This window comes from Callithrix jacchus, chromosome 22, assembly GCF_049354715.1.
Source record: "Callithrix jacchus isolate 240 chromosome 22, calJac240_pri, whole genome shotgun sequence".
Classification (NCBI taxonomy): domain Eukaryota; kingdom Metazoa; phylum Chordata; class Mammalia; order Primates; family Cebidae; genus Callithrix; species Callithrix jacchus.
Genome location: NC_133523.1, coordinates 2146735 through 2161857, shown reverse-complemented (window position 1 = coordinate 2161857; position 15123 = coordinate 2146735). Strand labels below are relative to the sequence as shown.

General features: G+C 62.0%; 2 protein-coding genes across 2 annotated transcripts; one reads left to right on the top strand and one right to left on the bottom strand.

Moving 5' to 3' along the window:
* The first annotated feature begins 2558 nt into the window (after positions 1–2558).
* Positions 2559–9403, top strand: PEAK3 (PEAK family member 3). Its single transcript, XM_078361445.1, has 4 exons — positions 2559–2687; positions 3180–3265; positions 4773–5302; positions 7658–9403. Exons 2-4 carry the CDS (start codon positions 3184–3186, stop codon positions 8459–8461), a joined length of 1416 nt encoding a protein of 471 aa, XP_078217571.1. The 5' UTR covers positions 2559–2687; positions 3180–3183; the 3' UTR covers positions 8462–9403.
* Positions 9404–10275: 872 nt separating this feature from the next.
* Positions 10276–14274, bottom strand: OAZ1 (ornithine decarboxylase antizyme 1). Its single transcript, NM_001289597.2, is given in 5 exon segments — positions 10276–10788; positions 10949–11034; positions 12001–12173; positions 12464–12609; positions 14017–14274. Coding segments are annotated over 5 exon segments (684 nt in total). The 5' UTR covers positions 14163–14274; the 3' UTR covers positions 10276–10654.
* Between the last annotated feature and the right edge of the window lie 849 nt (positions 14275–15123).

Below are 15123 nucleotides of genomic sequence, written 5' to 3'. Positions count from 1 at the left end.
CTGTTACGAACCCATTTTACAGATGGGTCGAGCAAGGGGCAGAAGATGGAGGGGAGCAGCTCTGAGGCCCCAGCTAGGGACAGGCGGGGGCTGAGAACAGCGGGCAACGTTGGGCTTTTGGAAAGCTCCTGCCCCAAACTCAGGCTGGGGAAGAAAGAAGACATCGGTCCCCGCTGTGCCTCCTGGAATTGGCCACTTTCTCTGTCCAGCAGGTCGGGGGTCTTGCTGCTGCTGAGGGGGGCCCCATGTCCTCCCTGCCTGTCTCTCAGGGCTCCGAGGAAAGGCAGGGAGTCTTTGGTTTGGAAGAGAGCCTAATAAAGTGCTTTAGCCCTGTGCCAATCCTCACTGATGGGGAAACCGAGGCACAGAGTGGCGACAGGTGGGGAAACAGGCACAGAGAAGAGGCAGGTGGGGAAATTGAGGCACAGAGAGGCAGCAGGTGGGGAAACCAAGGCATGGAGAGTCAACAAATGGGGAAACTGAGGCACTGTGAGGTGACAGGTGGGGAAATCGAGGAACGGAGAGGCAATAGATGGGGAAGCTGAGGCAGAGTGGCGACAGGTGGGGAAACTGAGGCACAGGCAGCAGGTGGGGAAACAGGCACAAAGAGGGGGCAGGTGGGGAAATTGAGGCACGGAGCGGTGGCAGGTGGGGAAATTAAGGCACAGAATGGTGACCCACAGTGGGTGCGAGGGCTCAAACCCCACCTGCCCGGGAAGGCACATGGAGAGCTTGTGCTTTTTAGGAAGAAGCACAGAGCTGGGACGCAGAAGCTCTGACCAAGGGCAGCCTCTCACTTGCTACGCCCCAGTGTCACTCTCCGGCCTCGGTTTCCCCATTTGAACCTGGGACTAAGGATCCTGTATTTCCCTGCCCTTCAGGATCAGAACAGCGGCCGTCAGGGACTGTGAGGCTGCCCTCCCTCCGTGCCTGGTTTCAAGGCGGCTGGAGGGCGGGGGCTCCAGGCTGCGGGATGCTCCGTAGAGACTGATTTCCCGTTCTCTCCGGCAGCAAAGGCAGGTGAAACCATTGCCCTGTGGGCCGCAGTCTCCATCCAGAGAGCCCCCCGCTCCCCGTGCAAAGCTCTGCACACCCGCCGTGAACCAGCTACAATCTCCATGGTTTCAATGAATCCTGTCTCATGTGTGGGGTGCACTGGGTGGGGGACAGGGGAGACCCCAGGTGAGAGGCCCTCCCTTTTCAGGGAGCCAAGATGCAGCTCAAGTCACACCTGTCTCCTTGGTTTTTTGTTTTTGAGACGGAGTTTCGCTCTTGTCACCCAGGCTGGAGTGCAATGGCGCGATCTCGGCTCACCGCAACCTCTGCCTCTTGGGTTCAGGCAATTCTCCTGCCTCAGTCTCCCGAGTAGCTGGGATTACAGGCACGCGCCACCATGCCCAGCTAATTTTTCGTATTTTTAGTAGAGACGGGGTTTCACCATGTTGGCCATGCTGGTCTCGAACTCCTGACCTCAGATGATCTGCCCGCCTTGGCCTCCCAAAGTGCTGGGATTACAGGCATGAGCCACTGCGCGTGGCCGGACCCCCTGCTCTCTCTGGGCCCATTTCCCCTAAGGGAAACGGGATGGGGGAACCCCGCATGAAATGCACTCAGTGGGCTGGACTCAGTGGCTCACGCCTGTCATCCCAGCACTTTGGGAGGCCGAGGCAGGTTGATTGCTTGTGGTCAGGAGTTCGAGAGCAGCCTGGCCAACATGGTTAACACCTGTGATCCTAGCACGTTGGGAGGCCGAGGCCAGAGGATCGCCCCCGGGGTTCGTTCCAGGCTGCAGTGAACTGTGATTGCCCCACTGCGCTCCAGCCTGGGCAACCGTGTAACACCGTCTCCAAAAAAAAAAAAAAGACGGTTTTGACAGGCAGGCACTTCAGCTGGGTTTTTTCCATTCTTGATTTTCCCATTTATGGTGATTTTATCTAAAACGTCTTTTTCTAAATAAACGCGTCGAGGCGGTGAGGGAGGGGGAAGGGGAAAGGGAGACGATTACATTTTTTCAGAGAAAAATCCACCCGCAGCGGCTGATACCAGGATGGATGTGGGAGACGCTTTTCTTTCTTCGCAGGAGCAGGGAAAGGGCGGAGGTTTGCCCACAGTCACACGGCGGGGCGCAGGGAGCCAAGAGGGTCCTCACCCACACTCCACGTTCCGGGGCCCCGGGATGGGGCCGAGGGCTGTCGGCGGGGAAGCCACAAACGCGTCTTGCACTTTTCCGGGGACAGCTGCACTTTTCCGGGGACAGCTGTCACCGTGTTCTGTGCCCTCCCCTACGGCGGGCCAGCTCTGCCCCCCATCTCACAGGGCTCCCCACTGCCTCCCACCCCAGCCTGGCCTCTGAGGCTTCGGCCCGCCTTCCACCTGCGCCCACCCGGCTGTCAGCCCTGGCGCTACTGACTTTCAGATGCCACCTCCTGGTGTTCGTCCAGGCTGTTCCCTCTGCCCGGGATGCTGTTCCTCTGTGGGCGGGCGGCGGAGGGGCGGCCCCAGCGGGTGGGGAAGTGTTGCCGAAAGGCCCCCCACCCCTCCCAGGGCTGCGGTCTGACAGTTGGCCGGACCTTTTCCTGTCGGCTGCTGGTGCTAAGTCAGACCCCTCCTGCGAGGCGGGGGGCTGTGGCCATTGGGAGTCTGTCCCCGAGGACCCCTCCTCCCTGGAGGTCACACCAGTCTTGAAGGTAGGGGGCTCCTGGAGCGGGGAGCTGGACAGAGGCAGCCACTTTTCGAGGTTAGGGGTCTGGGCGGGTGGGGGTGGGCTGGGGCCTGGCTGCCAACAGCCACCGCGCAGCTGAGCTCTGGGGGATGAGGCCTGAGCATGGATGCCTGGGTCCCTGGGTCCCTGACCCCCAAAGGCCTGTCCTCGGGCTGAACATCTGTCCCCATCCCAAACGTGCCGGAGTGGGGGTCCTTCCCACCAGCCTGGAACATTCACTGCCTCCTGATTTGAGGAAGTGGGCCCAGAGAGGGCAAGAAACCCTCTCAGGATGACACAGCAGGGTCACGACCGGACAGGGGAGCGGAGTGTGGGTGCCCCTCTTCTCGCCAAGGGCCCTGAAGTGGGGAGCCTCGGGGTCTCCCATGCCCCACACTCACGCACCCCCCATACCCACGCACCCCTCCCACATCACCCTGCACATCACCCCAAATGCCCCCGTCTGCCCTTCCCCCAGCAACATGAGCAGCCCGGAGCCACCCACAGAGCCCCCCGAGCCTGACGACCCCACTGGGTCGACGCAGCCCACGTACAGCAACCTCGGTGAGCAGCCCCCCTGGGAGCCCTGGGCTGGGGGGAAGGCAGGGGGCAGCGGGGGCGGGTGTGCCAGGCACCTCGGCCTCTGGGAACAGCAGCAGCTGGTAAAATGAGTGACCTCAGAGGAAGGCCCGGAGGGGGGTGAGGGCTGAAAAAGAACCTATGGGTTGGTGGGCGGAGCACAGTGGCTCACGCCTGTAATCCCAGCGCTTTGGGAGGCCAAGGCAGGTGGATGGCTTGAGCCCAGGAGTTCAAGACCAGCCTGGGCAACATAGTGAGACCCCCATCTCTATTAAAAATACAAAAAAAAAAAAAAAATGAGTTGCACATGGTGGTGCGTGCCTGTAATCCCAGCTACTCAGGAGGCTGAGGCAGGAGAATTGCCTGAACCCAGGAGGTGGAGGTTGCGGTGAGCCGAGATCGCGCCATTGCACTCCAGCCTGGGTGACAAGAGCGAAACTCCGTCTCAAAAAAAAAAAAGAAAGAAAGAAAAAGAAAAGAAAAAAGCGAGAGAGAGATACCTGCCCAAAGCCACAGAGGTCAACAGCAGTCACTGAGTGCTGGGTGGCACCACTCTCTAAAGTGATCTATCCTCCTATGAGCCTCAGTTTCCCCTTCTGTGACCTGGGGGTGGGATCCTCTCCTACAGGGCACAGAGCGGTTATTATTGTCTTTTTTCTTTTTTCTTTTTTTCTGAGGCAGGGTCTCACTCTGCCACCCAGGCTGGAGTGCAGTGGCTCCATCCTGCCTCATTGCAGCCTCCGCTTCCTGGGCTCAAGCAATCCTCCCACCTCAGCCTCCTGAGTATCTGGGGCAGCAGACACGCACCAGTGTGCCCAGCACATTTTCTTTTTTTTTTTAATAGAGACGGGGTTTCACCATGTTGGCCAGGATGGTCTCGAACTCCTGACCTGGTGATCCGCCCACCTCGGCCTCCCAAAGTGCTGGGATTACAGGTGTGAGCCACCGCACCCGGCCCCGGCAAATTTTTTCTATATTTATTTATTTATTTTTCTTTAACAAAAATTTTTTTACTCTCATCTTGAATTGTAGCAATTTTTTGTTTGTTTTTTGTTCTTTTTTTTTAGCAAATTAAAAAAAAAAAATTTCGGCCGGGCGTAGTGGCTCACGCCTGTAATCCAAGCATTTTGGATGCCAAGGCCGGCGGATCACCTGAGGTCGGGAGTTCAAGACCAGCCTGACCAACATGGTGAAACCCTATCTTTAAAAAATAAATAAATAAAATAAAAATAGAAACAAAAAATTTTTTTCAGAGACGGGGTTGCCCAGACTGGTCGCTGTGTTGCCCAGACTGGTCTCGAACTCCAAGCGAGACTGATCCTTCTGCCTCAGCCTCCACCTTCCTAAGCGCTGGGGTTACAAGCATGAGCCACCGGTGCCCAGCCTTATTTCTTCCATGTTAGAGATGGGGAAACCGAGGCTCAGAGGTGGAGTCACATGTCCCATTCCCACTCCGCCTGTCCTCAACCCTCCCCACTGTCTCCCCCTGCAGGTGAGGTCCGTGCCCACCTGCTGCCCTCCAAGGCCTGCCGCCCCTGGACCCCTGGGTCCCCCTCCACCGACCCACAGCCCCTGCCCCCACCCCTGCCCCAGAAGATCTTAACCCGGACGCAGTCACTGCCCACGCGCAGGGGCCTCCACCCCAGCTCCATCCAAGGAAAGCCGCCCCGGAGGCCCCTTCTGGGGTCCCACAGTGTGGACGAGAGCCAGGCCGAGGCGGGACCAGCCGGTCCCCCTGCAGAGCTGACCTTTGGTCTAGCTGACGCCCCGCTGAGCCTCTCCCTGCGCGATCTGCACAGCCCGGGGGCCGTGCTCGCTGCACTGGCTGCCCAGCAGCTGGAGGGCCTCCGCGCCATCTACGCCCAGCTCCGCGCCCGGCTCATGGGAGGCCACCCGGGGCCCTGCCGCCCCGGCCACGGCTTCCGCCTCCTGGACAGCTCGCCCTGCGCGGAGAGCGGGGACGCCCAGTACTACCGCGTGGTGCGTGTGCACGAGGAGGCCTGGCACATCCTGGTGGCCAAGGTGAGCCCCTTGCCCCACTGTCTCTGAGGCGTCCCTTCCTGTCTCAGCATAACCCGGGGCTTGTTTCACCTTGTGTGTTAGTTCCACCGCACGTGGAAGCCGGGCGTGGTGGCTGACGCCTGTAATCCCAGCACTTTGGGAGGCCGAGGTGGACGGATCACCAGGTCAGGAGTTCGAGACCAGCCTGGCCAACATGGTGAAACCCCGGCTCTACTAAAAATACAAAAACTGGCCCGGCATGGTGTCGGGCACCTGTAATCCCAGCTACTCGGGAGGCTGAGGGAGGCTGAGGCAGGAGAATCGCTTGAACCCTGGAGGCGGAGGTTGCAGTGAGCCGAGACTGGGCCATTGCATGCCACCCTGGCAAAAGAGCAAGACTCCCTCTCAAAAAAAAAAAAAAAGGCAAGGCACGGCTCATGCCTGTAATCCCACCACTTTGGGAGGCTGAGGCGGGCGGATCACCAGGTCAGGAGTTCAAGACCATCCTGGGCAAATGGTGAAACCCCAGCTCTACTAAACACACAAAAACTATCCAGGCATGGTGGCAATCGCCTGTAATCCCAGCTACTCGGGAGGCTGAGGGAGGCTGAGGCAGGAGAATCGCTCGAACCCAGGAGGCGGAGGTTGCCGTGAACGCAGCCTGGGCAACAGAGTGAGACTCTGTCTCGGGGGGAAAAAGGAATACTGGAGACTGGGTAATGGGTAATTTATAGAGAAAAGCGTCTTAATCGGCTAATGGTTCTGGTGGCTTCGGCTTCTGGGGAGGCCTCAGGAAGCTTCCCGTCATAGTGAAAGGCGAAGGGGCAGCAGACGCGTCACCCGGTGGGAGCGGGAGGCAGAGCAGGGGGAGGGCCACACACGGGGACACAGCCAGACCACACCAGAACTCACTCTATCCCAGCCACAGTGCTGAGCCACGCATCATAAACCACCCCCAAGAGCCAGTCCCCTCCCCCCAGGCCAGGTCCCGCCTCCAACATGGGGGGGTGGTTACAGTTGCCATGAGAGTTGCTGGGGACCCATCAAAACCATATTAGACTTCACTGTTTATTTATTCATTTATAGAGACGGGGTTTCACCATGCTGGCCAGGCTGCTCTCCAACTCCTGGCCTCAGGGGATCCACCCACCTCTGCCTCCCAGAGTGCTGGGATCACAGGTGTGAGCCACCGCGCTGGGCCAGCCTTCATTGCTTATTTTGCAACTAACACGTGAATCAACGCAGTCAACCCAGGAAACCACGTTTCCAAAGCGCGGGTGGGGCCACGAGTATTTCCTGCGAGCCTTGGGAAAGCCCCTTGAACACCTGCCAGGGGCCCAGGATCTCCTTTTGTCTGGGTTTTTGTTTTTTGTTTTGAGACGCAGTTTCACTCTTGTCCCCAGGGCTGGAGTGCAGTGGCATGATCTTGGCTCACGGCCACGTCTGCCTCCCAGGCTCAAGTGATTCTCCTGCCTCAGCCTCCTGAGTGGCTGGGGTCACAGGCGTGCACCACCACGCCCAGCTAATTTTGTACTTTTAGTAGAGTTGGGGTTTCTCCATGTTGGTCAGGCTGGTCTCGAACTCCCGACCTCAGGTGATCCACCCGCCTCAGCCTCCCAAAGTGCTGGGATGACAGGTGTGAGCCACTGCACCCGGCCTAATTTTTTTTTTTTTTTTTTTTTTTAAACACAGAATCTCAGTCTGTCACCCAGGTTGGAGTGCAGTGGCATGATCTTGGCTCACTGCAACCTCTGCCTCCTGAGTTCAAGCGATTCTCATGTGCCTACCACCGCGCCCGGCTAGTTTTGTAATTTTTTACTTTTACTTTTATTTATTTATTTATTTTTGAGACGGAGTTTGGCTCTTGTTACCCAGGCTGGAGTGCAATGGCGCGATCTCGGCTCACCGCAACCTCCGCCTCCTGGGTTCAGGCAATTCTCCTGCCTCAGCCTCCCGAGTAGCTGGGATTACAGGCACGCACCACCATGCCCAGCTAATTTTTGTATTTTTAGTAGAGACGGGGTTTCACTATGTTGGCCAGGCTGGTCTCGAACTCCTGACCTCAGGTGATCCACCCGCCTCGGCCTCCCAAAGTGCTGGGATTACAGGCTTGAGCCACTGCGCCGGGCCCAGGAATGTTCTTTGGAACTCACTGCCCAGGGACATTCTGCCACCATCTTCCTCCCTGGCTTAATTTTCCTGAAAGTCCTCACAGTAGGTGACTAAATTCCAAATTAACACGGACCCCCTGCTTCTGGAGGGATGCGGGCAGCCCCTCCCCAGCCGGAGTGGGGGCAGTTTGGGGTGCGGGGCACGGGAGCAGGCGGTGCCGGGAGGGTCGGTGATCCAGGTCCCGACACCCCCTCTGCTTTGCAGGTGCCCAAGCCCGGGGCGGACGTGCCCCACCCGTGGGGCCTGGAGCTGCAGGCCTCCCTGTCCCCGCACTTCAATCTGCAGGGGCTGTGTGGCCTGGTGCCGGAAGGCGCGCTGCCCGGGGCGCCCTGGAGGGGCGCGGTGGCGCTGGCGGCGGAGGTGCCGGAGCGCACGGTGGCGCAGTGGCTGGCGGAGGCCCGCGCGCAGCCGCCGGAGGAGTTCGCGTGGGCTGTGGCCCTGCAGCTCCTGCAGCTGAGCGCCGCCCTGGAGTTCCTGGAGGCCCGGGGCGCCGCCCTGGTCGAGCTGCGGCCGGAGAACTTGCTGCTGGCGGCCCCGCGGGGCTGTGCGGCGACCGGGCCCCCGCGTCTGCTCCTCGCGGACTTTGGCCGCGTCTGCCCGCAGCCCCCCGGCCCCCCCGGCCCCCACGGCCCCCACGCGCCGCAGCTCGGCCGCCTCCTCCGCGCGCTGCTCGGCCTCGCTGCGCCCTCGACCTTGGCCGCCGGCCTGGAGCGCCTGGCAGCGCAGTTGACCCGCTGGCGGCCCTCGGCGTCCCGCACGCGGGGCGCGCTGCAGGCGCTGCTCTGGGGGCCCGGGCCTGAGCTGCGCGGCCGGGGAGCACCGCTGGGGCCCTGGCTCGGGGCGCTCGGGCCGTGGCTGCGGGTGCGTCGCGCGCTACTGGTCCTGCGCCTGGCAGAGCGGGCGGCAGGCGGGGAAGCGCCGGGTCTCGAGGACTGGCTGTGCTGCGAGTACCTGGCGGAGGCCACCGAGTCCTCCATGGGCCAGGCCCTGGCGCTGCTGTGGGACTGACCCCAACCCTCAGCGAACACACCTGGCCCAGGCCTGCCCCGGAGGCAGGGCTGGGGCTGAGGTCAGCGTCTCCGTGAACGCCGGGACAACCCCTTCCTGCGGAGTCCAGGGCGAAGCAGAGAGAGCAGTGCCTGCGCTCCAGAGCCTCTCGCCTGCGCTGGGATGCGGGTCACGGGCTTCCCAGGGGTGCAGATGCCCGTCCAGGGCTGGGGGCTGATGGCCAGCGCCTCCTGTGTGGGCAGCACCTCCCTGAAGCCAGGCCCCCCACACGTCTCCCAGGAGCGGACACCCCACTGGATCACTGTCGCTCTGAATGTGTTCTGCCTTCCCCAGCAGCCAGGGCGCTCTTGCGGCGGCGGGGCCTGTCACTGGGCGACAGGGCCTGTCACTGTCTCCACTAGAGGCCAAGACCAGGACCAGAGGCATCCCTGGCCCCAGAGCACCCCCGTGCTGAAGATGACCAGTGATTCTGGGTGTGTGGTGGGAATTGCTGGATGGTGTCAGGGGAAGGGAAGGCACACTGGGACCTTAGACACCCAGCCCATCTCAGAGGGGTCTGGACTCACCGTCCCTGAAAGTCCCCGTGGGTCTGTGCCACCTCCCCCCCAATCCCTCTGCGTCCACCCTGCCTCCCTCCGTTCCTCCGTGACCACTAACTTCTTTCCCGCCCCCAAGCATGTGTAGAGGCTGTTTCCTCTGCCACACCGTTCCAGTTCCACTTCCTCTAAACAAATACAGGTTCCCCCACCGGGCGCCCTGCTAGCTGCTTACCCTGCGTTCTCTGCCCACTCCCAGCAGACGGCACCACCAAGGAGCATTTATTCCTCTCTCCTGTTACTGTCCCCAAGGCTGTGAGCTCCCTGGAGGCAAAGGCCAGGCCTGGCACACAGTAGGTGCTCACTTAATACTGCTGCATGATGGAATAAACAGGCACAGACTCACCAGTGGGGAACAGGAGTCGTCCTTTAGGGCTCTGCCACTCCGCACTGCCTTGCCTGTGGCCTCCCTGGAGCCTCAGGGTTGCCCCTCCATTCCGTTTCCCAAGGCAGTCCTATGAGGTCCCTCTCCAGCTCAAACGCGCCCCATGGCTCCCCAGTGCCCTGGAACACACGGGCTCTTCCCTTTTAAAGTCTCCAGCCCCCTGTTGTTCATCCTTGGAGGTACTTTCTGCTACCCGCCCCCTTTGCCCACAAGTGTTTTTTTTTTTTAAAGACCCGCCCGGAGGTTGTGGTGAGCCGAGATCGCGCCATTGCACTCCAGCCTGGGTAACAAGAGCGAAAACTCCGTCTCAAAAAAAAAAAGATCCGCCCACCTCAGCCTCGCAGAGTGCTGAGATCACACGGGCGAGCCACGGCGCTCAAGTTGTTTTTTACCCTGAAAACAGCCCCTCTACTATACCTGACTCGTCTTCAGCCTGCAAGGCCTCAGCTCCAATGCCCCTTCCCTGCATTTGCGCTGCCCTAACGAGCTGGGAGTGTCTGTCCAGGTCTGTCCTCCCAGCCGACCCCACCATCGCTCAGACAGCTCAATACCGGACCCCCGACCCCTGGCTGACTTTCAGGGCGGTGTTTCCGGCTGCGGCCGGCAGGTGGCGCTGTGGCCGCACAGTCGGCGCGGGAGGCGGGTCCGGAAACGGTCTGCAGGCCACACCCCCACCGGAAGTGCTCCTGCCCTGAACGACACCGCCCCCCATGCGCAGGCTGGGGCGGGAAGAGACTCCAAGTGAGCAGTAAGAGCTCGAGTCTCCTCCGCGGGAAAGGTCCCCGCGACCCCTCCCCACAGTCGCTGGCATTGACACCACGGAGCCACGTGCATGGGGTGTATCACTTTATTGGCTTTTGGAGAGAATAGAAGGGAGATGAATACCGCTCTTTCCAAGTTAAGACCTAAGACTGTTTCCGAAAGACTCCAAATAAACTCCTCCTCCAAGTACAAGGATAATCTGAATCATCTTAAACCAGCAATAAAAAAGTAAAATATAAATTTTTATTTAGAATTAAAGCAAATACTTCAGTATCACAAACACAATATTCAACTTCAAGAAATATACTGCTAATTTGGAGTGAGCATTTATTTGCACAATTACGACATGCGGACAATCCCGGGCGAGAGGAGCGAGTCTACGGTTCCCCCGCCCAGCTGATGGGGGCGACCCCAGGGGCTTGATGTGCAGCCCCGCTGAGGCTGCGGCTGCTACTCCTCCTCGCCGGAAGACTCTCTCTCGAACGTGTAGGCCATGAAGCAAGCGTCGGGTCTCTTGGGGACAAGGGGATGCCCCGGTCTCACAATCTCAAAGCCCAAAAAGCTGAAGGTCCGGAGCAAGGCGGCTGCGGGGAAGAGGCTCTCAGATGTCAGAGCCCCCAGTGCCCAGAAGCCCCTGCTGGGATGCCCGAGGGTGTGGGGAATGGAGACCAAGCCCGTGGGTTGAGAATGAAGGGGTGGGACAGGCACCCCCACACATCCGCTGCAGGAGATGAGGTCACCTACCTCTGTCCTCACGGTTTTTGTGGAAGCAAATGAAGACATGGTCGGCTCGCAGCTGCTCCTCAGCAAACTCCAGGAGAACTGCGAAGCTACAGCGCGCGTGAGCACCTTGCAGCCAGACCGACCCACCTGCCGACCTCCCTCCCGGGCGGTAACAGCTACCCAGAGGGCCGCTCTACTCCGGGGTCCCCCTGGGTCCAGATCATCTTACAGATGGGGCTGTCCTGAGACGGCAAGCAGCCCCCCTGGCCCGACCCACGCGCAGCCCCCATGTCAGAGAAGTCCTCAGACACTGCCCGGAGTCCCCTGAAGGGCCGACTCTCAGGGTGAGAACTTGTTGCACTTCTCCATCGCCCAGGCTGGAGTGCAGAGGCGCGATCCCGGCCCACTGCAACCTTCACCTCCGGACCTCCGGGTCTCAAGCTCTTCTCCTGCCTCAGCCTCCAGAGCAACTGGGACTACAGGTGTGCGCCACCACACCCAGATAAATTTTGTATTTTTAGGGGACAGACGGGGTTTCACCATGCTGGCCAGGATAGTCTAGCTCTCTTGACCTCGTGATCTGCCTGCCTCAGCCTCCCAAAGTACTGGGATTACAGGTGTGAGCCACTGTGCCCAGGCTGGAGTGACTTTATAAAAGGGACCCTGTGCCCACCCACAAAGCAATGGCAGCCCCCATATCTGCTACCTGAGGGCAGTGCTCTCCCTCATTGGGCAGTGACCCCCCTTGGGCAGCGCCCCCCACCTGCTCCCTGGACACCTGGGTAAGCATTCCCCACCTGTCCTCGCCCTCCTCGGGCAGCCCGACCTGTCCCCGCCCCTCACCTGTCCTTGCTCCCCTCGGGCAGCTCGACCTGTCCTCGCCCCTCACCTGCCCTTGCTCCCCTCGGGCAGCCCCACCTGTCCCCGCCCCTCACCTGCCCTTGCTCCCCTCGGGCAGCCCCACCTGTCCCCGCCCCTCACCTGTCCTTGCTCCCCTCGGGCAGCCCCACCTGTCCCCGCCCCTCACCTGTCCTTGCTCCCCTCGGGCAGCCCCACCTGTCCCCGCCCCTCACCTGTCCTTGCTCCCCTCGGGCAGCGCACCGCCCGGGATTTCGATGTAGAGGCTGCCGCCACTCAGCACTGCTCGCCAGTTGATGTGTTTGGCGTCTGTGAGCCTGGACTGGACGTTGAGAATCCTCGTCTTGTCGCTGGACGTTAGTTCCTCTGTTACATTCAGCCGATCATCCTGCCCAGGGGACGGTGCAGCCCAATTCACAACCCCTGAATTCAGAAGCCCCGCTGGCACTACGGGGCTCCGAGACCGCGGCCGCCCACCCGCCCGGCAGCACTAAGGCTGAGGCCCAGGCCTGAGCTTCGGGAGCCTGTCCACCAGCTCCGACTAACTCCGAGTTCCCGGAATTAAACTAAGCCGCAGGTACAGGGCAGAAAGGTGCACAGCACGCGCCTGCGGCCCCAGAGCGGCCCCAGAGCAGCCCCAGCCCCGCCCCCGCCCGGCCCGGCCCGGCCCATACTCACAGAGTAGAATAAGTTAGCTGAAAGATTGTGATCCCTCTGACTATTCCCTCGCCCACCTGGGATCTTCAGGGGTGGGTGAGGGGCATCAGGAGCACCACCGAGGCCCCGGACCCGGGTTACTACAGCAGAGGAGAGACGCCCTGGAACTGCAAGAGACGCGGGTCAGGAGGCGGCGCCGGCTCCGGGCAGACACCCCTCCAGGGCGCGCGGGCGGCTTTCAGTCCAGTCCGCCCCGGCCGGAGGACCCCGCCCCGCCCCACACGCCCGGGCTTCGCGAGGGCATCTCAATCGCCTGCCCCCAAAACCGGGGGCAGAGGTCACTGAGCCTCGACTCCTCGGACAGCACCGCCCAGGCCCGCCCAACCCTCCCCGGGCGCGGGTCCCTTCCCCTCACCCCGCCCCGCGCTTCCCCTTTCCAGCCTGCACTGCGGCCACAACCGGGAACCCTGGCTTCTCCCGGGGACGGGGGGAGGGGGAAGTGGGGGCCTGGCCTGACCTCGCGGAGGACGCGCCCCGCTCCGGCTCGCGGCCGCCACCTCCACCCCCCCTCCCGGCCCGGGCCCTCGCGGTTGCGTCATCTCGGCAGACGCGGCCCCGCGCCCCGGGGGAGATTTTCACAATCGCGCGGCCGGCAGCGCCAGCAGCCATTTGCTGCGCAGTGTAAACAGGCCCCAAAGCCGCCTCCATTTTGCACGGCCCCCAGACGGCAGCACCGCCAGCACCGCGCTCCGATCTCCCGATCCCCGGGGCTGAGTGACGCCCACCCGGGTGGACGCCGTCGGGTAGGCTCGGCCGAGACCCCGTGGCCCCCCAACCACCGGAGCTGGAACCCGCGCCCCGAGAAACAAGACGCGCTGCCCGGGTGTCAGGAGACGGGACCCCCAGCTCCCCGGGGGCCCCCGCGGAGAAGCCCTGGGCGGCGCCTACGTGCGCGGCCTCGCACCCCGCTTCCCGGGACATCGACTCGCTCGCTCTGGGACGAAAAACGGGACCCACGAGGTCGGCCGCGTGCGGAGGCCACACCGGGGAGCCCCCGGGGTCCGCCCGCCGCGAAGCACCCCCGGCTCCCGCACCGCAAGCTGCACGGCTGGGACCGCGAAGTGCGAATCCACCCGCCCCGCGAGCCCTGCGGAGCCTCGCACCGCCCCCGCCCCCAACCACATTGCCCCGCGCGCCCCCCAAGCCCGACCCGCAAGCCGAAGCCTGTCCCCGGTCCACTGCGAAGCCCCATCCCGCGAACCCCGCAAAACGCACACGCCTCCCCCAGGTTCCGCATCCCGAGCCCAGATCCGACCTCCGACCTCACCCTCAAGTCAGGCGCCCCCGCAAACCCGACCAAGGACCTCACGGCCTCTCCGGACCAGGCTCCGGACCCCCCGAGAGCGCTGCCAGGACCGGGGGCGACCTCCGGGCCCGCCCCGCCCCGCCCCCGGCGCGATCCCGGCCTTGACAAAGGGGCGGATCTCGCGCGCCCGGGACCCATCTGTCGACCCGAGGCCGGCCCCCCGCGGGCCTGCGCTTCTGGAAGCTTCGGACGGGGGCGGGGCGCTCACCTCTCACTGCTGCGGCCGCCGCGGCTGTGCAGGCTGAGGAGCGGCATGCTGAGGCTGGCGTGGACGGTGGCGCTGGGTTTATCCCCTTCCTTCTCTCTGGCGAAGCAGTGGCTGTTGAGGATCCGCTGCAGGGAGGATTTCACCATCCGGCCGCTGGGGTCCGAAACCAGGAAAACCTCCGCTGCGCCTCTCCGCGCCGCCGCCGCTGCTCGCCGTTCGCAAAATGGCGTCGTCGTCGCCGCCCGCCTTTATAGACGCCGCGCCCGGGCCACGCCCACCTCGCCGCCGGGAACGCGGCCGCGCAAGGGGCGGAGCGCGGGGCTGCCGGGGAAAAAAAAAAAAAAAAAAAAGGCACGTCCTCCCCTCCCAGGGTCTGATTGGTGAAAGGTGAGGGACCAAAGGCAAGGCCGCTCTGAAGATTGGTTGTTGAGCCTTGGGGCACGCCCCCTCCTGCGCGCGTCACGCTGCGGGCGCCAGGGGGCGGGGCTGCCGTAGCGCGGGGTACGCGCTGCGCGCGCCCTAAGGCGTCCCCGCCCCCACAACTGGGCCTTGGGGCGGGGACGGCTCTTTGGGGCCGAATTTTGGTGGTTTCCGAGTGCCAGTTTATCCCTCGCGGTCCCCGTCACCCTCCCTAGGGCCCCTTCACGCAGCGGGACCCCTCTCCTGGCGGCTTGGGGCGACAAAGGCCCCCGCGTATTGGGGGGGGTGGTCTCACCGCGCCCATCCCCCATAGGACAAAATTATTTCACGTAACACCTGGTAATCATCGCTGATTATTATTATTATTATTATTTTTTGGTCTTTCTGTTCTTAAAAAGCTCCCGATGTTTTAAACAAGAACTTCCAATGTTAAAGATATTATCAAGCAAAAATGTTACTCCTTGAGGATAAATTCAGATTTTTTCCTGTGGAAACTAAAACTTACCCTAAGGAGAAACGTTCCTCTTGGCGGTTAAAACGCGGAAACACATCTCATGTGTGAACTGAAATGTGCATCTCGGGCGCGGCGGATCACGCCTGTCATCCCAGCACTTTGGGAGGCCGAGGCGGGTGGATCACGGGGTCAGGAGTTCGAGACCATCCTGGTCAACATGGTGAAACCCCGTC